The 23,856-nt window shown below is 39.6% G+C and overlaps 1 protein-coding gene across 1 annotated transcript in view; it reads left to right on the top strand.

Moving 5' to 3' along the window:
- The window catches only part of LARGE (like-glycosyltransferase), a 201,806-nt gene that overhangs the window by 139,529 nt on the left and 38,421 nt on the right, over positions 1 to 23,856 (top strand). The window contains exons 6-8 of the mRNA XM_009881984.1: positions 520 to 624; positions 17,719 to 17,831; positions 19,346 to 19,471. Of these exons, the coding sequence (XP_009880286.1) occupies positions 520 to 624; positions 17,719 to 17,831; positions 19,346 to 19,471 (344 nt within the window). The remainder of the gene's footprint in view (positions 1 to 519; positions 625 to 17,718; positions 17,832 to 19,345; positions 19,472 to 23,856) is intronic.

The following is a 23,856-nucleotide window of genomic DNA, read 5'->3' as shown; positions in this document are numbered from 1 at the left end:
ATCCGATATTTTCCTGAGCAAAAGGGATTTCCTTTGTGACTGAGAAAAAAGTCCCTGAAATTAGTGGGGGGGAGCATGGGAAGAGAATAATTTGTTATATTGAGCCTTGTTCTTCAATTATATTATCTCCACCAGAGTATAAACAGATCTTCATATTAGATGATGATTTTACCAACACTTACTTCTCACTAGGAGGATTCTTCATCATTGTATTCCAAAATCAAGCAGCATTCAGATTGTCTGGGTGATATATTTTTGTCAGCATGACAAAGGTTCCCACAGTGTTTAATTACTCAGACTAGCCAGGGGAGAAGGAAAGAAATGAGCCGTGCTGAGTGTGCTGTGCCAGGCTTGCTCTCTGTTACATACACAGGCACCTTCCGAATGCGTGAAAGGAAGGCAGCACCTGAAATTCTGTCTTCTCTTTTCACTGGCTGTCCCTCTCCAGGTTTCATTTGCGTTTTTCGTTGATTGACCGTCTTTTGTCTCATGATCTCTTTGCAATTTGCTCATTTCCAGGGCAGCAGGTTCTTGGCTTGGTGGAGAACCAGAGTGACTGGTATTTGGGCAACCTTTGGAAGAATCATCGGCCCTGGCCAGCACTTGGGAGGGGCTACAACACAGGTAGGCCCTAAGGGGTTTCTTTGAATTAATGTTTGTACTGAGCATGCAATCAGTCTCCTGGTATAGAGAGTACGAGATATGGTAACTTGTAGCTCCCTTCCTAACCTACTGCAAAACTTGTCATTTAAAGTGGTAAAAATGATGTAGTGTGATGCATTTTGGAGTTTCTGGTCCTGTGCTACTCTGAGAATATGTTCCTTCTCTAAATGGTCTCAAGGAGATTGTGTGGCATCCTTTGGGAAAGGACAGAGCTTTTCAGCAGTCTGACACATCCTCAGCACATTTCCTACAAGATTTCTGTCCACGATGAAGCGTATGTAGGCCCAGCAAGAGGGAAAGAATAGGAATCAAGGCTCATTTTCTGTAAAGAGGTAAACGGTATCACAAAATGTCAGCCCAATAAAGGTATAACTCCTGCAGGACAGCAACAGGGTCATAATTGTCCTAATAAAATGCAAACTACTGGCCATCAATTTCTGCTGCTGTGAGAAAGAAATAAAGGCATTAGATCAGAGAATTTATTAGGTTACAAGAGACAGGTCTTCCCACTGATTTGTGTTTGGTGTGTGAGAAAACATACCAGGTGCATAAAGAACACACAGGTACATCTAAATCATTTTGAACCTAGGCTTTACATGCTGATGCAGTGAGTTAGGTTCCCTCTCTATTTGTAATAAAAGAGCAGAGCAGATGGTGAAGCCTCCATTTAGAAAAGATGAGTACATTTAAATATCTCTGCGCTATCAGAAAATTATTCGCCATAATAGTGGATTTGCTTCTCAGAAATATGTTGGATTGAATTAAACGGAGTGACTAGAAAAAGGATTGCACAAGCTGTGGTTGGGTCATCTCTATATCGATATTCCTTTGTATATCTGGGGAAATCATGCCAGTTTTTGTGAATTTGTATTTCAGCCTCTGCAAAGCATTTCTGTTCAGTGAAAATGTTCGTAAGAATAGCCTAACAGAACACAGATAGATATGGATACAGGATTTTGGCAAAAGAGGTTTGTTTTCTGGTTCTACACTTGCCAGAGCAGAATGTATATATAAAGGCTTAGGCTGCCTGTCTTCCCACCTCACCTCCCCCAAAGGCAGAGCTAAGTTTCATGTATTTTTCCTGAAACCTGAAAGCTTATATTATACACAACTAAACTTGTTGATGTCAATTCTGTTCAGTGTTACCCCACAAAGCAGTACCTTTTGTTCTACTGAGAGATGACCACCTTTCATAGTTACTTTCTTTCTGCAGCATTTTTGCTTTTGCCTTTCTTCCATTTTAATGCTGGCAGAGAGAAATGTGTCACAACCACATAACATTAGAATAACCCAGGAATGTATGGTGGGTAGTATCTAAAATGCAATTATATAAATAAAAATGCTGTAAAGCTTTAATTTATAGTAACTTACTGTGCCAAATGTTTTATAGGGATACCAAATATCAGTATATCACAAAATTCTTCCACTGAAAGCAAAAATAATTGAGTGTTTCCAGTCCTTCACATACATTGTATATGTTAATTCTCGGTATGTCTTAATACATACCTGCCAGGCCATGCAGAATCCTGCCCATGATTTTAGTCTGCTCACAGTTTCTTTCTTCAGACAACTCACCTGTGGTTATAAAAACTTTCTTTTTTGTAGAAAGAGAGACAGAAGGTAGATAATGAATGGCAGATTGACAAGTGATCATAAGAAGTGGATTGATGTTTTTTTGAGTACCTGGAACAAGAGGTCACTGAGTGAAACAGTGCAACCTCTGAGAAGTAGCAAACGATGTTATTGACAGAATCAGCATCATTTACTATAATTTTCTTAATTTAATTCATTGTTTGCCTCAGTAATCTAGCAGAGATTGGAGGCATAAATCTCTAAAGGAAGATGAAATACCAAGTGAAACTGGAGCTTGTTTGATGTGTTCAGTAAATGAAAATAATTGACACTGAATGCAACACTGTGGCCAAGGAGGATTTGTAAAACTGAAGCTGGGGGGAGGACAGGAAAGAGAGGTAATAGCTCTAAGCAAAACAGTCATGAAAGACAGTGGGCCAGAAAAGGGAGGACTCAGAAATTCAGGTGCTTAGAGTTGTACTTAGGAAAAGTAAAAGGGCCCCCCAAATCCTGAAACTTTATGAGCTAAATAAAGCTGGATCAGGGAGATGCTCTCAGACAGACTTTGCTCTTGCTCTTGGGAGAGTGTTTGCTGCAGTCCTAGGATACAATCCTGAGAAAAGAGTTTATGTGCGCCTCTTCAGACAGACCCAAGCCTGGCAGATATTATGCAGAAGCACCCCTCAAAGTCAGAATTCTTCCACTGCTTCCTCCCAATTTCTGAAGCACCTAATTTCCCTTTCACTCGTATCTTTCTGTGTCTGAGCCACCCTGGACAACATACAAGTTGAGGGAATCCCAGAAGGCAGATACATTAAAGCCAAAGGTGTATTTGTTCCTTCTCTACTAGCTCTTTAAACCCAGTAAGCACGTGCAGTCTCCTATTTCTGTGTGCTCAGGCCAAATCTCCTGACAGCCAATACAGATTTTCAAGGAAAGATTTTATTTGGTTGTTTTTCATCCTTCTTCCTCATTTGCACAGGCAAATAATATCATCTTAGGAAAACCAGACCAAACTCAAAAGTCGGTTCAGTGACAATTTAATTGGTGTTTAAAATGTTCTTAGTTAGAACCATTCTTTATTTGAGATAACGTTCCCTTCCTCAAGCCATTTTAAACACAGTTCCTTCTGCACCACAAAGGTACCCAGTTTTTTTCTGTACCTCATTGGCTGAAACTCAGTAAGCTGCTTAATCAAATACTCTTTTTTTGTATATTATCCACTCCATTTTGCTTGTCTACACTGAGATTAACTCTTACAGACTCCTCATACATTAGTTAAAGCATACTTTTCTCTCTGTATAATCTGTATTGTCTTTCGCTGACTAAACCGTGCTTTTGAAAGTATTGCCTGAGCCGCATTATGATTTTTCTCTTTATAGATGTTAAACTGACAGCTCCAGAATTGCACTGTATGGTTTGATGTTCATTTCTGGAGTAACAGTCATCTTAGTCCTCAGAAAAATATCTTGTCAAAGAAATTCTAAACATAAAAGCTTTTAGTACTTTGTCTGCCTCATACTTTCCATCATGGTGGAGAATAGCTTTTAAAAACAGTTTCTGGTGACTGTTATCATGATTTCAGGCTACTTCCTTAGCTAGTGTGAATCACCCCTGGCTTCTCTGGCTTTAGTGCAGCAGGACCAACTTACATCAGCTGAAAATGGACTCCACACCTTTCAAATGGAGCTTTAGGATGGATCTGTGCCTGTAATTTGTGTGCTGGGGGGCACACAAACTTTGGCCCAGGGGATTTCAGACTTCTGAGGAACATCTAAAATACACTGTCTCAGTGCAATTACTAGATACTGTAGGGAGGTGTCTCAACAGCTTGAGCTGAAGATTCATACTCCCACACTGAGAGATGTCACATTACCAGATTTGTGGATTGAGAACAGAAGGGAATGGCTAGCGCCTAACAATTACCAGGCTACGTGTGCACTGTGCATTATTCCTCCCATGTAGAATGAACCTCTTTTCTTTATTGTTTCCCTGAAAAAAGGGACGTATAGAAGATTAATTGGAAGTGGGAAGCATATGTTGTGTCATTTTTGTATAATATTTAACGATGGTGAATAATAAAGACAAGCGTAGGGCAGACTATACAAAATTAGACTGGATCACATCTCGTGCTTCTTCGTGATGAAAGCGTACAGCTTCAGTGCAGAAAGCAAATGCAAAATGAGGGAGTGGGGTGGTCATGGAACTGCCTGTGGTCCTACTCAGGAAACATGATAGCCGCTTTCATCCAAGCTCCGCAGGCTTCTGCTCACAATATTGTGATAATGGATCTGATGTTCAGAAGTACGGAGCACTTTTAGTTTAATCAGTCATTTCTTTTTTTTTTTCAGAAATCCTCACAATTAGTGCTTCAAATAGTTATCGTTGGCTAATTCTGGATAGATCTGTTACCAAAATGCCCTTTTCCCACCCCAGAAGAGTCAGAATTCCATGACAGCCATCTGAATATAGCACTAATTTGCAAATTATATTCCATAGATTCTGACTAAACTAGCACTTTTCTCCATGGTGTAAAGAAAGGAGTGTAGTGGTTGCTTGAGAGAGGAGATTTTTCTGAATTGTCTCAATCAATGAAGAAGTCAGAGAACTCACAGTTTATAGAATCTTTAAAGACCCACCACTGAGGCGTGACTCAGTTCAGCCGTGCCCTCTGTAAAATACATTGCAATATTCCTGCCTCTCATTACATAAAACAGTAGTCAAGTTAGGTATAGGAATTGGTATTGTTAGGTTTGGTTGTAAGTACAAGAGCATCTGCAAACAGAGGGAAAATACATTTTAGTGATAGAAAAAAAAAAAAAAAACAACAGAAAAAATGGAAGTCAAACACCAATGTCAAGGCAAAAAGTAGCACTTTCTTCACCTACTCACATTTACACTGTACCAGTTTTTTGGAATAGATTATTCTTTCTTTAAGATACCATGAACTCATTCAGCAAATATTGACATCAGTGCAAATCATACTGACCCACATGTGCCTTATAATATAAAGATTCATTTGAAGTACAGGTATTATGCACATTGTACAGGTGGTATTTTAGGAAGTGCCATTGTTGCTTTTAGGCTCAACAGAAAATGTCAGTCTGTTTGTGTCAATGGTGGGAAGCTAAAATGATAATTCTGCTTTTGATGACCACATCCCTATGGTTGTTGGCTATAATCTGTAGCTTGCACTTAAAACTAAGCTATCTTAAAGCTGACTACCCTCAAAGAATGCCTTTTCAGTCCCTCTCATGCAGTTTCTAAAGTGTGTGATGTACTGGGAACTCGTTTACAGCATGCTTGACATTTCTGAAATGCGGGTCAATATGTATTTGATTTTGAAAATGGTGCCTCTAGTTTGAGAGGCCTAGCCACATAATAATGGCATTGCTGCAACTGCATTAGTCTACTGTTCATTGCATTCTCTGAGATACATCCTCTGCTCCTTGGCAATTGAATTTATCAGACCTTGCAATAACTCTCTCTTTTTAAAATAAAACCTGACTTTCTTTGAAACACTGAAAACTTTCATCTCCTAAGAACTCTATGATAAAAAAAAACAGACAGTCTGTACGAGATTCTAGTTTCTATTTTATTGGAGTAAATAAAAATTATATCTGTTTACTTGATTAAATTGTCCTACTTTGGGTTTTTTTACTGGTCTGACCCAAGCTCATATTGTCGATCTCCATGTAATGTGCATGTATAGGACATATATGTACACTATTCCAATCTACTAATTTAAAAAAATCATTCTGAAGTGTCATATTTTTTGCTTGATCGAGACAGTTCTTTATGTGAACATACGTAGCTTGATGAGTCATTATGTTGTCCAGCACTCTGAAATGCCCTCTCTTTATTGTAGAGGGACCATCATTAGCAGGTTAAATTTAGATGAAAGACTTGCACATAAAAGCTTAGTAGAGGCATCCAGGTGCCTAAACTGAGAACAAAAACTTCTATTATATGGCCAGAGAACCCCAGACAAATGCATAGTAATAGTAAACCCAGTACATTTTCTTCTGAAGTGCAAGTTCACTTTCCAGTTTCTCATTGTGCTCATAAAAGTGATCGTGTTGAGAGTTCCTTTTTGTAGGTACAGAAACAGAGGGTTTAGCCATAGTCCCAAAGCAAAGAAAGAGGCATCACAGTTGGACTCCATCTTTGGACTCTAATGGGTAGCCTGGTGCCTGTCACAGAAAGTAGCAGAGTAACTAAGATGTCTTTCTACACCCTTGTGTTAAAGCTGTTGCCTCTAAGAGAGTGCCAACAAAACACAGTTGAATTTAGTCATAGATGGCACTCTTAGGTGCCACTGGCTACAGAAATCAGTATGCTTTAATCATTTTAGTGACAGGGCAGTTTAGGTTCAGGACAAACCTTTCCCCTTTAAAAAAAATATCAAGATACTTTATACTCCTTGAGTTGGAGATGTTATGAGAAGGAATCTGCAAAATTGAGTGAACACTGAGATCTCAAAAGCAGCAGCTCAATTCTTTCCTTTCCCTGTTGTCTTTCTTCTGACTCTTATGTTGAGCTACATCTTAACTTTAACTGTTCCTGCTGTAGCTCCTGAACCTTCCCTCCTCCACCTGTCTGTATTGAACTGAGTTCAGGGGAGGACGGGAGCACCGCAGTACCCTGTATATACAGATAGTTCCTGCACTGTTGATCTGGAGGCCTTAGCAGAGATGGTGAAAAGAGAAGTTTTGCCAAATAGCGTCATAGAATTATAGGCAATTTAGATCAGAAAGGAGGTCTTCTAGTCCTCTTCCCACTTAAAGCCAACTCAGGTTGCTCAGAGCCTTTTCCAATTGAGTTTTTGATATCTACAAGGATACTTCTCAAGGCAGCCTGTTCCTGTGTTTGCCTACTGTCTTGGTGAGAAAAGTGAAAAATAAAAGTAAAAAATTCCTCATTTGTAATTAGAATTCTGTTTGCTGCAATTTGTGTCTGTTAACTCTCATTCTGTCTCTGTGCATCTCTTAGAAGAATTTGGCTCCATCAAGTAGTTGTAGACAGCAATAAGGGATCCCCTTAGCATTCTCTTCTCCAGGCTAAACAAGCCCAGTTCTCTCAGCTTCTCCTCATACATTTTCTCCAAGCCTCTAACCATTTTGGTTGCTCTCTGCTGGACTTACTCCAGCATGTCAGTGTCTTTATTAGACTGAGGAATCCAAAACAGTAGTTCAGATGTGGTCTTACAAGTGCTGAGTAAAGGGTGGTAATCACTTCCTCTGATCCAAGAGGCTATATTAGCCCAGGATGGGGTTTGCTTTCATTGCCACAAGGTTGCACTGCTGGCTCATGTTCATCTTGCTGTCCACCAAGCCCCCTAGGACCTTTCCTGAAAAGCTCCTTTCTATCCACTTTTCCTCCAGCCTGTACTGACCATTCATGTACTGTCCATTCAGGAATAGTCCTGTGGAGGACTTTTCATTGAACTTTATGAGCTTTCTCTTAGCCTGCTTCTCCAGCCTGTCAAGGCCCCTCTAAATAGCAGCCATATATCCAGGGTATTGGCCACAGACCCCAATTTGGTGTCATGTGTGACATTGCTGAGGATGCATTGTATCTCATCTCCAGCTCATTAATGAGGATGCTAAACAGTATCAGCCCCAGTACCAACTCTTGTGGAATACAACTTGTAACTGGCCGCCATCTGGATGTTTTATAGCTGAACACAACCCTTTGAGCTTGGCAGTCCAACTTACTTTGCAGGCACCCTTGTAGTCCAGTTATCCGAACTGTACCTCAGTGGCTCTATGAGAATGCTAAACAGCTCCACACACATTTTATCCTTAAACAAATGCATCCCTGTATTTCTGTTGTGAACCTAATCCTGTCTCTCTGTTACTAGAAGAGAAATGGTCATGGAGGAAGGATTGACCTGCAGCTGACCTTTGGGTGAAATCATTGCATTAAAGTACATTGTGTTTCCTGGGGTTTTTTTTTAAATGTTACGGTTAATTTTTAGGCTTGTTCATTCTGAGCTGCTGCTTTCTTTCCCCTAATCCATTTCTTAGAACGTTCTATTCCTCCTGAATCTCATCCAGTCAATAAACTGCCCATTAAGGGGGGGGGGGAAGTTGTCTGGTTGCTTCTGAATGCAAAACCCCAAATCTCTTTGTCATCCAGCTATAAAGAAATACCTGAGAGGCTGTTCAGCCCATGAGCTACATTTCCTCCTCTGTTGCTAGGGCATTGACTGAACACCAGACCAAGAAAAGCTATGACAGGCTCTTACTCATTGTCCTCGTCCCTACGATTAGCCTTGTGGACTACTGTTAATATTAGAAGCCAGCCAAAATAATTATCACCTGTGCAGGGTGCATTTTTCCTCTTCACATAGTCCAAAGTGGAAACCTTGTAAAATTGTTGACATTTCGACTCCTTGCTTTTGAGATGTATCAAAACCAAAAAAAGCTCAGATAAATTAAAGCAACAGTCTCTGTTACCTTTCACTGTTTGCTGCTTTGTGAGGGGAAAAAAAAAAAAAAAGCAAACCTAGATAAGCATCATGGATAAGGTCCAGATCTGATATAAATGCCTGACTCTTGTGTTAAACAGACCTAAGCTGATTTACAGGAGCTGAGGATCAAGAAACAGATTTTTTCCTCATGAAAGTGGGTGATTCTTTGGTGGAGAGTCTAAGATAGATTAGTTTTGGAAGACATGCTTGCTTTCATCAGGGCGAATATTCAGCGAATTCCAGCAAACCTCCTCAGTTTTTATCCATGGAAACAAGCTTTGTGTGTGCTCACTTTTTCCAAGCATGCCTGCACAGGGAGATTCAATGACTGGACCTCCTGCACAGTAACCCTGTAGAGTCTGTAGTGATTCCTCTTCAGGACATCTCACCCAAAGTCCAATTACTCTGGCTAGATGTAGAATTGTGACACTCACTTGCACTTCTATGTTTTGAGGCACTGACATGTAAAATTGTACTCTCAAAAAGAATGAAGAGATGCATGAGAATCAGCCCAGGATGGGTAATCAGATGAACATGAACTCCAAATTTAATACGGTTGTCAAAATACTGTCTGTGATGTATGAACAGGGAGATTTCAAGTATCAGAACAGGAGATACATTTCTTTTGTATTGGGTGTAGACTTTTTAGTCCTGACATACTGGAAGTCTACACTGTCAGATAACTTAGCTCCCTAATTAATTCTTTGCTCTTGGCTCCTTGATCATCCACAGGGCACAGAAATGAGTTGGTACCCTGTATTTCTCAGGAAGCAACCTGTCTTTTGTCAAAAAAAAAAAAAAAAGAGTGTAAATTGTTGATAGTTCACTCCAGGAGGTATTTCTGGAAGGTAGCATGGATAGAACTACACTCTGTTTGGCACCTCTTTCCAGTCCTTCATCACTGCATCAGAAGACTTCACACTCTGTAATATTACCACATGCCCTGGTGACATTCTCCAGTGCACACAACATAGACCCTCAGTTCCATGCTAAAAATTCTCCAGTCTAGAAAATTGTAACACAGCTGTCTCATAATGTTGGATACTGAGAAATGCAAACAAAGTCATTTTTATGTCTAAAAACTGAAGAAAGACAAACTAGGTCCTCAAAGACAAGTACTATGTAGTATAAATGTGACCAGCCTGTTCAGTAAAGAGCTAGACCCTGAAGAGAGTGTGTACAACCGCTCTGTAGTTCTTGGTCTGGGTGCTAGTGATCACTTCTTGGAACGGATATATTTTAAAATGTAGATTTAGCTACTTGTCCAGGTCTAATCTCCACAGGTCAAAGATGAGTACTTACAAGCTAACAGAGTTCAAATGAAATACTCGAAAATTTCCCAGAAAGTTGGGAAAAATGGCTCCAGGAGCTTATCTGGGAGCAAGTCAAGGGATAGTTTGATCATAGCTTATTAATATCTGCAGGAGAAAATAACATTTCTTAATAGAGGGCTTGCCAATTTAGCAAAGGTTCAGAAAGATCAAATGCAAGTTCAAAGGCATGTTCAAATTAGAAATAAGGGAAGTATCCTTCATCAGGATAATTATGCATTGGAATAACTTACCAAAGTCTGTGATAGATTATCCATTATTGTAAATTTTTAAATCAAGACTGAATGTTTCTCTAGAAGTTATGCTCTAGTTAAAGCACAAATTGATTTTGAAAAATCCTATGGCCTCTGTTATGCAAGAGCTAAAAATTATCCTTTCTGACTTTATCACTTAAATACGTATTTAACTGAGGCTTTGTTTTTGTCTCAACTGAAGTCCCCTAAGCACCCAGGCAAATGAAATCACAGATAACCTGCCGTGTAAGAACTTACAGCATTTTTAGTGTTGAAGAGAGGAAAAGTTCTTTAAAACTTTGTAGAAATTTTCCACATTTCCCCCATGTCTTTTTTTATTTTTTGTCTTGCATATCAAAGTGCTTTAAAATAAAGTGTATCTGACCTGATATGTACCTGACCATCTTTTCATTATTGTAAACTTTTGGTGCCTCCATCGTGACTTCCAGACATGTACAGAGATGCATGCTGAGTAGCCATTGGTGATACTTGTGCATGGCAGTGATGTGAGACTCATCTTTGAGACAGCTCTCCTCTGCTTAATTTAGATTGCTCATTGCCATTGTGCTACAGTGTATAGAAGCTGAAACCTCCCTCCTCTCTCCCTTTGTTGGTGTGGAGTTAGGATGTGTTGTCTGAGGTTTAAAACTTCTGGAGTTTTTCTGAGAAAAAGCTTTCCTGATCTTTTAAATTTCAAGAGAATGTAATGATTTGCCTCGGGGAGGCAGGGGGGGGATGTTGCCCCCTTGGAAGCCATCATCTCCCTCATTCACCAACTGAGACGTCCCTGGAATATTTGCTTTCCACTGCCTTTAAAATGTGATCTGTGTACCCTATATGCTCACAAGGGTCACAGAGTGCAAAGGCTACAAGAAAACTGAGGAGCTTTTTAAAACCTGTGTAAGGAGCTTCTTCACAGATGGTTTTCATCTTCTACAACTCTTTGCACAGAGTTCAGGAAACACGGGGATTCAAGAAAGGTTACTATCCTTACTGTCTTCCTTCATGCCCAAGGCAAGTAGAGCAGCTGGGAAGAACTCTAGCTTCCCTTTCTGGTTTTGCTAATATTTATCTTTTTGCCAGCCATGTTGTCTTCTATTATAGGATTTAGGAAAACTTTATCAGCAATCTGAGCAGAAAAGTGTATGACTTTGCACTGCTTGGGATCTATTTAAGAGAAGGCCAGCTCCTCAAGGGCTAGAAATGGTTTTTCTTTGCTGACCTCCAAGAGACCTGTAGAATTGTTACTTCTCTTCACAAGACTCTGGAAGACAGGAGGGGAGGGCATTACTTGGCAGGATGGTCTTCAAGTAGCAGAGTAGACTTCCTAAAAGTCTTATGGCTCATGACTCCTCTCCTCTAGACCTTTTAGACTCCTGAATCAAGGACATTTTTCTGTAGCAGCCTTTGGGGCTTTAAGAAAGTTGGAGAAACTCACCCAGAAATGGAAGTCATTAAAGAGAAGATGCAAAGCATATATTTTTTTTTCAAATTGCTCAGGAAGAATAGCAATCTAAACAATAAAGAAACAATTAGAAAATCAGGAAATTCTGAGCTACAGTCAGTAGCTCTATAAGAAGTTAGAATCATGCTTGAGTATATCCTTCATCTTAACTCTGCCTAAGGGGAAGCAGCATACTTTGGAAGAGGAGAACAAAGAAAATAAAAGTGTTCCATTTCATTAAATGGTCATCAGGAAGTGTAAACAAAATGTTTATAATGCTCCAAGAGGAACCAGGCTCCCAGCAGAGTGAGTGCACTACATTTCAAAATGCACTCTATCACAGCTTCACTTTCAATACATGTGCTGAGGAAACAAGGTCTATTGCATTCTGTCACTGTGCCCGGAGGGACACCCACTTTCCATTTCAAAACAGATTCTCAGCCTTGTTCTGTTTTCTCGGAGAAAAGTTCAAATGTGGAGTCATCGTTTATTCTCAATTAACACATTGTGCATCCCTGCTAGTTTTTATTAGGGTTTTTTACATTGTGAAAAGCTTTTTTTAGAGAAAAAGGCTGGTGCATGTGAGTTCATAGTTAAATAATGTATCAGGATACTCCAAAAATGTGTTAGAATGACAGCCCTTTGGTCATACTGTTAACAGCTATAGACATAAACTATGGTTTTGTTATACTAATGATACAGCTAGTCAAATTATGAGCAGCAGTTAGATAGATGGTCTATAAATGAAGTGAAATAAATGCAGTGATTTTCATCCACACAACGACTTAAAATGAAGATTTAAGAATGCATGCAGTGGCTTGTAGTGGAATTGAAGCTTTAATTCAATTTTTTAATCCCTGTCAGCCATATATTTGTGTTTTTCGGTTTGCTCTTGATACTATGGGTGGAGAGCAGAGGCCACAATCAGTGGCGTGGAGGTGTGGTGCAGTAGATTTCAAATGCACTCCTTAGCAAAACTAGTTGGTCATTTGGGCCCTGATCTAGCAAAGGCATACTCGCATTCCTAGCATTACATACTGTGTCCACTTCCATTGATTTCAGGTACAATAAACTGGAATTAAAAGAACATGTGTAAGTAAGTGTTTGCTAGGGTACTAAGCAGTCAGCACTATCATGGCACTTCTCCTGCGATAGCAGAGTTACAAGCCCCTTCCGTAGCACCTAAAACTGAACTCAACTTTTTGGTGCCAAATCTATTTCACAAAACGTGGTATCTTACTGTTATTTGTACTGCCTTAAATCTCTGGGTCAGTTATTTATTGTAGCAAATCTCCTTAATGCCAGCCCTATTCAAGATTATTTCTTAGAGCATCTAAGACTCGGTGGTTTGGTCTGTGATCTTTGGTACGCTGGTTGGATATTGTAAAATCCCAGTAATTTTTTCAAAACTCAGTATTGCTTTATAACATCTTTTGAAGAGTGTCTTGCTTGCCCTTCTCAGATATTGTAGTGGTATCTACTTGCTATCTGTCTATGTGGTTCACTGTTGTAGGCTTAGTTACAAGAAGAATTTTTTAAAACTTGACAAGGATGGGCTCTGAGATGCTGCTCACATAATATGGCATTACCTCAACAAAAGCATCCTATTCTACCTGAAAGAAGCAGGCGAGGTAGTGCTTACAGAAAATGATCTCTTAGTAGCTACATTTTTTTCCCCCACAGCACTGATTATTTTTTCAGCCAACTTAAAAGGGCCATTGTAATAAATTGATTGAGTTTGAGAGCTTGTCCAATTTCCCTATAACTTTGGTAAGTGATTCTTAAAGTGTTGTTTATTACTTCCAGCTCTATTATATATTCCTCTCTGAATTTTGGGAAAAGTAAAAGTCTGTGTTCCTGAAGCAAGAGATCAGGATGCTTGGTAGCATTCCAAGGGAAATTGCCGATGTTTCTGCAAACTTTCAATTTACAATTCAGAAAAATGAAATGAAATACTTTGTTTTGGAGTGGATTAATAAAAAAACCAAACTGTTTTGCTGAGATGAAGCATCTACTGAAACCATTGCTTAGTCAAAACATTGGAAAGACAAAAAATTCGATTTGGATTGAATCAAAAAAAGGACAAAGGACAAAACATTCAGGTGATCCCCAGAGTTTTGTTAGACCCAAAATGAAACATTTATTTTCCTTTTCAGGGCATGTAACCCTTTCCAATAAGATTTTTAATTTGGAACAGTTTTGAAGTGAAAAATACTATTTTAGAACAAGTTCATTTTAAAAATGTGCCAAAAAAACCTTGCAGTATTTCCCAAATTAAATGTTTTAGTCCAAGTATATTAATTCAGATTTTTTTGCCCCGTTTTCTCTAACCTATTCACCAAATTCCTTTTTGTTTGTTTTGTTTTGCATATGTGTCCTGAAATTACATTTGTTAGAAACTCCTTTGCTTGTTTGTTTGTTTAAGCAATTCAGAATCTGTCAGATTTTGATAGTTCAAGCAAAATCTCACCAAGCAGGGGGAGAAAATGCCATTCCAGTGAAAACTAGACTAAGATGCGTTCCACAGGTTTAGTGATAAAACACTGTTTTTCCAAGAGCTCTTTGAGATGTTTGCATCTCTGTATATGCCTGAACTGTTCCTCGGGATAAGGAAAACAGGGTGTTCTGTGGCTGATCATAATTTGTTTAATACTCGGGAGACATTTGGGTTGCCACTTTCCTCTTTTTGGTTATTTGCTGCCAAGCTTTCCCTTTGTTTTTCTCACATAGGTTAGGGCAGGAAAATGCTGCACTCATCAAAAGATGCGAAGTCCCACTGCCTGCGGCCAGATGTTCATAAAATATTCCTTTGATTATTTTTTTTTCTCCAGTCTCTTCCTCCCCCAGCACAGCAGCTGAGAGTAAGTCCCTTTTCCCCTTATGTTCAGCTGTATGTCATCTTGAATGCAGTCGGAGATTTCAGTCAATTTGACTCTGAGAGAAGGGGCTCCTGAGGCAAATATTCCCCTTTCCTTATTTCAGGCACTTTGCCTGCAAACTAATTGCGCAGATTGGAGTTAGTTCATTTGTTGTGTTTGCTTTTGGCAACAGAACAATACAGAAGTAAAACTGGAGTGCTTCGTTTTGAGGAAAAGGTAGTTTTTCCTCTGCGTGAACTATTTAAAAGTTCCCAACACACATGCTTTTGCTTTGCTTTTGCACTAAATAACATTAATTAGATGAATAGTATCAAATTCTCCTCTTAGTAGAAATCTCCTATTCTCACTAATACTAATGAGTAAATATTTAAACTTGCTATAAATATTCTCCAGTAGTTATTTTTACAGCAGCAGTAAATTAGAATACCACAGTGCAAGAAGCCCTGAACAGAGGCTGTACAAAGGTGTTAAACGCAAGCCTGTAGGTGAATTAAAATAGAAATCGCATCGAAATTAGTCTGGACAATGGAATGTTAAAAGCTTGTGAATATTTTCAATAGCCATGATTGCATCATAATTTAATACTTCCTTTCTTATATATATTCCAGTTTTTCCATCCCGTCTGCCTCTTTTACTCTCAGCTGCTACCAAGATAGCCCCTCAGGACATCATCTCTTTAGCTGTGGTGCCATAATCTGCTGCTAGCATAAGGGTCAAAGACAAAAAAATTGGAGAATACCACACATATTAAAACCTTTCTCCTTTTCCTCCTCAGACTGGAGGCTTAAAGAAATTAAGAAAAAATGTTGTATTTTCTATAAATTATAAAAACTATTACATTCCAGTTAACTGAATCTTTATTTTTCTTAATAAAGAATCTTCTCAGTTGTATTTCACTATTGAAACCAAGCTGACAGTTCTTGCCAGCTGGAATAAATCCACTGCCAGAGAGGGGCTTATCCCACCCAGTTTATGGCTGCAGCACAAGGTACCTGCTTCACAGTGATCTAGAATTTCAGACAATGCACAGTGGCTCTCTTAGAAACAAATACACACACACTACACACACCAAATAGGCTTTGGTTATGCTGGAGAGAAGACAAACACACTGGCAGAAATACATTGTAGCATGTTGTGACAATACGTCCCTTTCCAATCCAACAGCTGGAAGCAGAAAGGTTGACTGAAGATGAAAGGGGATCCCTCCAAGTACAGGTTCCAGCATCCTTTGGAACCAGGTGGACTGAAATGGAAAACAGAACTGAAACAGGCCACAAAATTCACTGCCAGAAGAGGTTTTCTTTTTATTCATGGCAGTGACAGGTTTTACTAGAAAGAAATTTGACATGTCATAGAAACTGAAGATAGGAATGAACTGGAACCGCCTTTGTTTTCTCCCGACCAGTGCAGGATTGTTCCAGGTATATTTTGTAATCTTTGTGTAGTCTGATTTTTAACCACACATGAAATAAAGCCATTTTTAGGTTTAGATTTTAGGTTATTTCACCACAACGGTTTTAGGAGAATTTTTCTTAAGTATTCAGACTATATTTCCTTTCTTATCCTCACTACTTATACTTTTATTATCTTAGACTCCCTCAGGCAGCTTTTCCCAGTGCCTTCTTTCTGCCATTTCGTATTCTTCTGTGTAGCTGTTATATTTCTCAACAGTTGCCATGATATTTTTTTTGTAAGACCTCTTAAAGTTTAATGTCACTTGCAGATGTCATTATTATTCTGTTCACTTCCCCCTTCCACTAATGAAGATGTGAAACAACACAGAACCTATCATTGCTCTTACCAGGTACTTCTTGTCAACCCGCTAGGCTGCTGTTTATCGGTACTCTTCCTTCATGGTCCTTCAGTTTGCGTTCATTCCCCATGACAGTGCTCTTATCTAAGTCTTTCCAAATTAATTTTTCAAGTAAAATTTTCTAAGACCCTGTAGGAAAGGTTTTGCTGATACTTCAATCCAGCTTCATTGCTTCTGCTGTTTTCCCTTCTTCTACACTAGGGATTTTGTCCGGATAAAAAGCAACTGAGGAATAACAATTTAGGTTGAGATACCTCTTTTCCTCCTTTGACTGTAACTTTCTGATCTGAGGCTCTTGCTTTATGAACACCAGCTGCCTTAATGGTGGGCACTCTCAAAGGCTAGGTTGTAACCAGTACTGATAATCTGTTATTCAGAGAAGTTTCAGTGATTGCAATCAGGTGTGTCAGGTGATTAACTTCTTACTAAGTGGAGTAAGGGATGCAATTTCATCTTATGCAGTCTATGTTTTGCATCCTGTGCAGTAAGTATTAAGGGCCAGATTCACCCCACACACATTGAGTAAAACATTTTTTATATGAGTGACAAAATTCTTCATCTCAGCATAATCTTGATTTCAAGCCAGATAGAAATGCATTTTAACAGTGGGATTTTGGAAGAAGCAGATCTCTGCTCAGTGTGAAGATGGCAGAAATGGAGTCATACTAGATCAGGATTGTCTCTACCCTTTCCCTAGTAGAAAGTGGCGACAGAATATCCTCTTGGAGCCTGGAGCTTTTCAGAAAAAGGAGTGGGGAGGGTCACTTCTGAGCGTTAGGATGTTCCCTCTTTCTTTCTCATAGGATACTGTCTCATTCTGATCGGAATGATAATGGCCTTTGGATGGAGTTCACCTCCACCATGTGAATCACCTGTGTTGGTTCATTTTGTAAGGAATAATCCCAGTGCTAATCATGTCATAATGAAATCAAGCTTTATCAGTTAAGGAGACTACTAGAAATACAACACCCTTCTCTTGCTTCTCTTCTTCCCAGTTTCACCCTTCTTTGGCTACTTTAGCCTTCCTGCAGGCCTGTATAACCCAGCATTCATCTGTGTGCCATCTCTCCACATCTTCTCTGCAGCCTCAGGGGTTCAGGAAATCTTGCTCTTAGTGGCATCTTGAAACCTGAAGTTTTTTTTAGTCAGCCTCTTGTTGGTAGCACAGGGTAAGGACTGTAGTTTCCATTGATAGATCTCAGCTCATATCCTTGTTTTAATTGCTGAGTCAGCACATAGACATGATGAGCCTTGACTGGCATGTGACTTCATGGCTTCTCTTGTTCTTTGCACTGTGTTTTCCTTCAGGTGTTATCTTGCTGCTTCTTGATAAGTTACGGAAGATGAAATGGGAGCAGATGTGGAGACTCACGGCAGAGCGGGAGTTAATGAGCATGCTGTCCACTTCACTGGCTGACCAGGTGAGTAGGACATTGCAAACAAGTGGTATAACCGCTACTCGGTGGATTGAAGAAAGTAAGAAAGGGAAAGGGAATGAGATGTAGGAAAAGGCAGGGGAAAGATATTGTGCCTGTAGTCACCATTTGTTGAATCATTCTGGGGAAAATGTGGAAGAGAGGAATGGAGATTTACTCATGACGTTTCTCTTACTGCACTGACATTTTTACCTCCTCTGCACAGATGATTCATAAGATAGACAAAAGGGGTTTTCTGTCCTTTAATTTTCTGTCCTCCTTTCTTTAACATAAAACTCTCCAGACACTAGAAGTCCAAATATACTATGTCTTTTCCTACTGGTTATTGTCTAAGCAGACTTTAGTTTTAAAAGCCTTCAAATATTTCTTTACTGTTTCTGGCAGATGAGTCCTTGCAGTCTTTCAATGTATTCCTTGCCACAACACCCCTGTGAAGACAAAAGCGCTACTGTCTCCCTGCCCCAGATGGGAAACTGAGGCTAAGAGAAGAAATACCGTGCCTATACACAGATATGCATATTTACTCTCTCTGTGTTTCCTGCCAGCTCTCGGTTTTAAATCCAGAAACCCTGTTAATATAGTACTGGACCCAAACCGCTAAGTTTTGCTCAACAGCTTGAGTGTATTAACTCAATAGAGCATCATATTTAGATATTTCTTCTGCTTCTGAGCTACATCTGGCTTATGACCAGTCACCATTAAGGAAGCACGCTGCTTACTGTGCACATACATATTTGCACTTGTGTACAGTATCCTTGCGGGTTAATCCAAAAGCTACTGAAGTTCATTAAAATGATTCTTGCAACTTCATCGTGTTTTCAGTCAGGTCCTGAGTTGTTGTCTAATGGGGCAGAGTTTTGCAGAGTAGACCAAGGTTGGTTATGTCTTACCCTAATACCTTAACCACAAGACTGTCCTTGTAACTTACTTCTCCAAGTGGATGGCTGCATAGAGGCAGAACACGTTCTGTCCCTCATGGTGTAGGCTGCTCTGCAGATCTGTCCTACATGCGCTTTCTATGAAATACCTAGAATACTTGTTGCAACAATAAAGTCCTAGCTACACTCCCACATAGTAATCTACCTTGAAGCAGCACAACTGCCAGGATCACTTTCATCCTCTTTATTGAAAAGTGATGCAGTACTTACTAACAGCAGGCAGTTTGTCATTTACCGCATATTACACTCCCTGGTGACTAGAATTGGAACCACATCTCTTGCCAGCAGTACAAGATACATGTTTTGAAAACTTTGCTGGAGTCATTAGCTCTGCGTGTCAAGAGAGCCTGCTCCTCTTGTTCAGATCTACACATGACCCCTTAGATTGATAGCATCCTCTATGGAAACAGAATTACGAAGCAAGGTTTGCAGAGTTCAGCTCGCATAACCATTTACGTTTCTACCTTTGAGGGGGAGAAGGACAGTCAGCTCAGGGAGGGGTTGGGATCACCTCACTGTAGAAACAACATATCCAACTGTTTCTCTGGTTTTGTCTGTTAGGACATCTTCAATGCAGTCATCAAACAAAATCCCTTCCTTGTCTACCAGCTCCCATGTTTCTGGAATGTGCAGCTGTCTGATCACACCCGTTCCGAGCAATGCTACAGAGATGTGTCTGACCTGAAGGTATGTTTTACAGGAGGTTGGATGGGTGGTGTCCTTTGCGCCAGAGAATACAGAACTCCACTGTGACAGAAAGATGAAGTGGCTTAAGTAGGGGGGAAGCTAAAACATACAGTTTATGAGGACACCCAGGCAGGGGAAGCAAATATGACTTCGGCTTTGTACATTTTGACTGCTAGAAAAGTCAAAGATGGATGCTGCTTTGTGGTGTGGCAAGGTGCTAGAGAAGTACTTCACCTTCTTACATTCTGTGCCTCTCACCTATGCCACTACACCTTACTGCTGAGTTCCTCTTGCTATCCTCGTTCTTAGCTCTTCCTAGCCAAAGAATACAAAACCTTTTTCTTTTGTACTGGACAAGTTTGAAACTCTTTAGTCAACATCATTTAATGGAGTGAAATTCACAAAGAGGGTTTTGTGGGTTCTTGCTAGAAATACATTAACCAAAATTTAAAGACCTTGCACGCTTTATATTTAGCCTTTGCATACACTTAACCCAGCCACACTGCCACTCATTTTCCCAGGATTTGCCCTGGAAAAAAAGGCTGAGTAGAAACCTATTAATTTAATAAAATAAAGCTATAGTATCAGTTTAATAGCATATTTTTCTCCATTGTCAAGTAGAATATAAAAGCAGGATGGATTTGAACAGATATGGGTAAATTAACATCAATTGTGCTGTGGTCATTTTGAAAGGCCAGACTCAAATGTAGCATGCAGAGAATTCAGAATTGAAGCTGATTGAGCTACTGCCCAACGTAGAATAAAACTGGCTGGCAGTATATTCATCAGAGCAGACTAGTGGCATCAGAACACAGTAAATATTAGGTAAGGTAGGTTTTGGCGATTCATTTTAAAATTCAGTTGTTTCATATACATAATTTATGTTTTGAGAATGCTTTAGTAAATGGAGGGGGGGGGGAACACAGAACCATAGAAGAGGTTGTAAGGGACCTCTGGAGACCATCCAAACCCCACTCAAAGCAGGACCAACTTAGATCAGGTTGCTCAGCGCCTTGTGCAGTTGAGTGTCAAGTCTCCAAAGACTGAGATTCCACAACCTCCCTGGCCCCTCTTCCGGAGTATGACCACCCTCATGGTGCGATATTTTTCCTAAATCTAACCAAATTTTCCCTTGTAACAATTTGTAGAGTAACAGCAGGAGTGTTCAATATGAACACCAGATACTCAGTGAATACAGAAAATCAATCATCCTTGACACGCTGATTTCAAAAGCTGCACTTCGCAAAAGACAGATCTACTACATGAGTTAACTGCCCTGTCAAAGCTGGCCAGTATTGCTTGAATTTCATACATAAAGTATTCACAAGCAACTGTTCAGGTATGGTCCATAGACGACAGCTTTTAAAGTTAAAAACACTAAATGTTTTATGATAGAAGTTTGTAGGGCAGGATCAACGCAAGAATTCAAAAGCATCATGGTTTTATGCCTTATAACAAAGTGCTGGTAGAGATTTTAGTTCTGTGCTCATGTTGAGAATCGTGTAGGACAGCAATTGCAAGGCCTGAAACAAAAGGAGAGATGTCATAGCAAGGAAAATGTTTTCTAAAAGATGAATTTAAAAAAAAATACACCTCCTTCCTGGGAGATATCACAGTATTTTTCTGTGAATTAGAGGCTGATGTTAATTCATATAATCCACTGAGACAGTCAGATTGGATTCGGCACAAGGTTAAGACACATACATTTGCATGAGAAAAAGATCCTGAAGGATATCTGAGGATCTAGGGCTTGGTTCAATTGCCTAAACACAGTTTAAGTCACCATAGATACTCTTAGATATCCGGATTGGACTGGCAGATACAACACAGACCTACAGAAAACAATACCCTTATAGTAAGGCAGCTGATGGGCAGACAGGCTAACTCTAAGGTGCTTTAAGTGTTGCTATACAACTGTATTTAGGCAACTAAATTGTGCTCCCCATGAGTGGTTTTGGAGACTGGTTAAGCTCACCTCAGAGTAGTCATCTGACAACTAATCAGGAAAATCACTTTTTAGGCTCCAGTGACTGTATTGACTAATCCCCATCTAGCTCATATGTAACACCTACAAGTAAGCATTTAGTAGAAGAATCTTAAAAATAAATAGAATCCGTTCTTCATTGTTGATTAACAGATTTGTTTACAAGGATAGCTTAGGCTTGGTTGTTCATTACTTTATATTGTATCACAGTCACCTCCATTACAGCACAGGCAATGAAGTCTACGATCCATAGTATCCTCCACTGGCTTTCTGGTCTGAGGTATTTCATTCAACAAGGGGTGCAGACACATGAGCAATTTCCTACAGAAAACAATACCCTTATAGTAAGACAGCTGATGGGCAGACAGGCTAACCCTAAAGTGCTTTAAGTGTTGCTATACAACTTTAGGCTTTCAGCTGAACTGGACTTATTCACACTGCTGAAATTATCCCCTAAATACTGAATTGGGGCTGAAATTCTTAGCTTTGAAGGAGAAGCCAGAGCCTTATCTAGTGCACATAAGCCCCCTGGTTTCAATAAAGCTCTTCCCATATTCAGCAGTTAAAGAACTGGCCCTCAGGCAGCACTGTTTAAAATTCTTCAAACAATTTAAAAAAAAAAGCATAAACCAATTTAAGTTGTGAATTTGCATTATGAAAATTAGCAAAATTCTAGTTCTGAAAAGAAACCAGCTGGTTTGGTATGTGGTCCTCTCAAAAAAGCAAAAATGTCATTAGCCCAAGTTAGAAAATATGCTCTTAAAATCACCAAAGTTAGTCAGTTCCATGACATTTAATATAAATGGTATTACACAACATATTTGGCACCTCCTGTATTTCGTGGTAAGACTGGAATAAGAAACAAGATAAGAGAAACCTCCAGGGTAAGAGAGAGAGAAAGACAGATTGTGAAGTTTGTACTGGAGGATTAAGAAGGATAGCATAGGAAAGAAGGAAATGCAGGGGGAGATCTGAATTCCAAGGTAAAGGTGGGCCAGTCAAGTATTCCTCAGTCAAATCAAATTACATTCCTCATGTCAAGCTGAAAAGGCACTGATTTAATTCCATCTGGCCTCAAAGTCCGTGGGACTTCAGGGTTTGTCATCTCTTACACAGAACATCGTGTTAAATAAACTTAGACCCCAGGGCTGGCTGCTGTTCAGGTGTGAGTGTGTGTATGTATATATGTACACACCTCTTCGCTGCTTTATTCACATTCATGAAAACATAGGATGTCCAGCATACTTTTTGCAGGCCTGTGGAGCTCTTGAATATTTTGTATTGCCTGAAGAGGATTCTAATCACTTTTTTCTCTGTATAGTCCTGGTTAAGTTGCATCTCTATCCATTTTATTGAAAATTTTGTTTTGGTACTATCTTATATTAGAGAAGGTCAGATGTTTGACTCCTTTATTGCTACAGCTGAGCAGCATATACAAATTTGGAAGGATTTGCATATGGGGATCTTTTGGAAAAGGCGTAAGAAGAACATAAATATTTATAAACAAGTTCGGCATTGTTAGTGGCCACTAATTTTATATCCATCTAAAGCAACATCAAAATAAGACTACTTTATTACTTTTATTTGTCTAAATGATTACTTAACCTACTGTGTCATACTACGTAGTGCTAGAGGCCACACTGTACACAACCAGACTGACATCTATGGGCTTTGTTCTGCTGTCTGTGGCGTATGGAACCAAAACTTACGTAAACAGTTACACTTACAGAAATCTTCCTTTCCCCACCCCGAGGGTACTTGTTTTAATAGAAAACAAGAGTGAGCTAAGAGGAAGCAGATGCCCTTTAATTCTTTTTGCCAAGTGAGCCAACTGTAGTCTCTAAAGGCCAGAGGTGTTTATTTTTGCATGGCATTTGTTACACCTTGGAGAAACTCTCAGGACTTGTTACTGAAGACCGGCCAAAAGATGTAGAAGTGCTAATAGACAGTGGATGCCTACACAGAATGACTATCTTGCTTATCTCAGCTCCTCACATGGTCCCCAGTAGCCTGTAATGTCAGTGGGCAAGAATGTGTGCTGTAGGACCGAGCCTTGCTGAGCTTCGAAGCCTGTGGGGATCTGCTTGGAATTGAGGTTCATTTATGCATTACTTTTGCTAGGTTGGGCCCTGTGTTTGCTTTCCTTTTTTGGTTAATAGTTTGTTCCTGACTGTAAGGAAATCTCAATTACTATGATTTGGCACAAACCAAATGGCAAGAAAAATCCTATGAAGGAAGGTAATGAGTTGTGATGCCTCTGACAATGAATCGTGACCTCACTGAATGAGTCAGTCATGAAGAGAAGTCTGGTTGTCAAGGATACAGATCCTATTTACACACAGAGAATCTGGTAATTCACAATCACAAAAATCAGATGCTGGAGTCTTCAATGGGAATGTAT

The sequence above is a fragment of the Charadrius vociferus genome, unplaced genomic scaffold (assembly GCF_000708025.1).
Source record: "Charadrius vociferus isolate BGI_N301 unplaced genomic scaffold, ASM70802v2 scaffold883, whole genome shotgun sequence".
NCBI classification, from domain to species: Eukaryota; Metazoa; Chordata; class Aves; order Charadriiformes; family Charadriidae; genus Charadrius; species Charadrius vociferus.
Note: the sequence above shows the minus strand (reverse complement) of the source record. Positions and strands in the feature narration are given on the sequence as shown.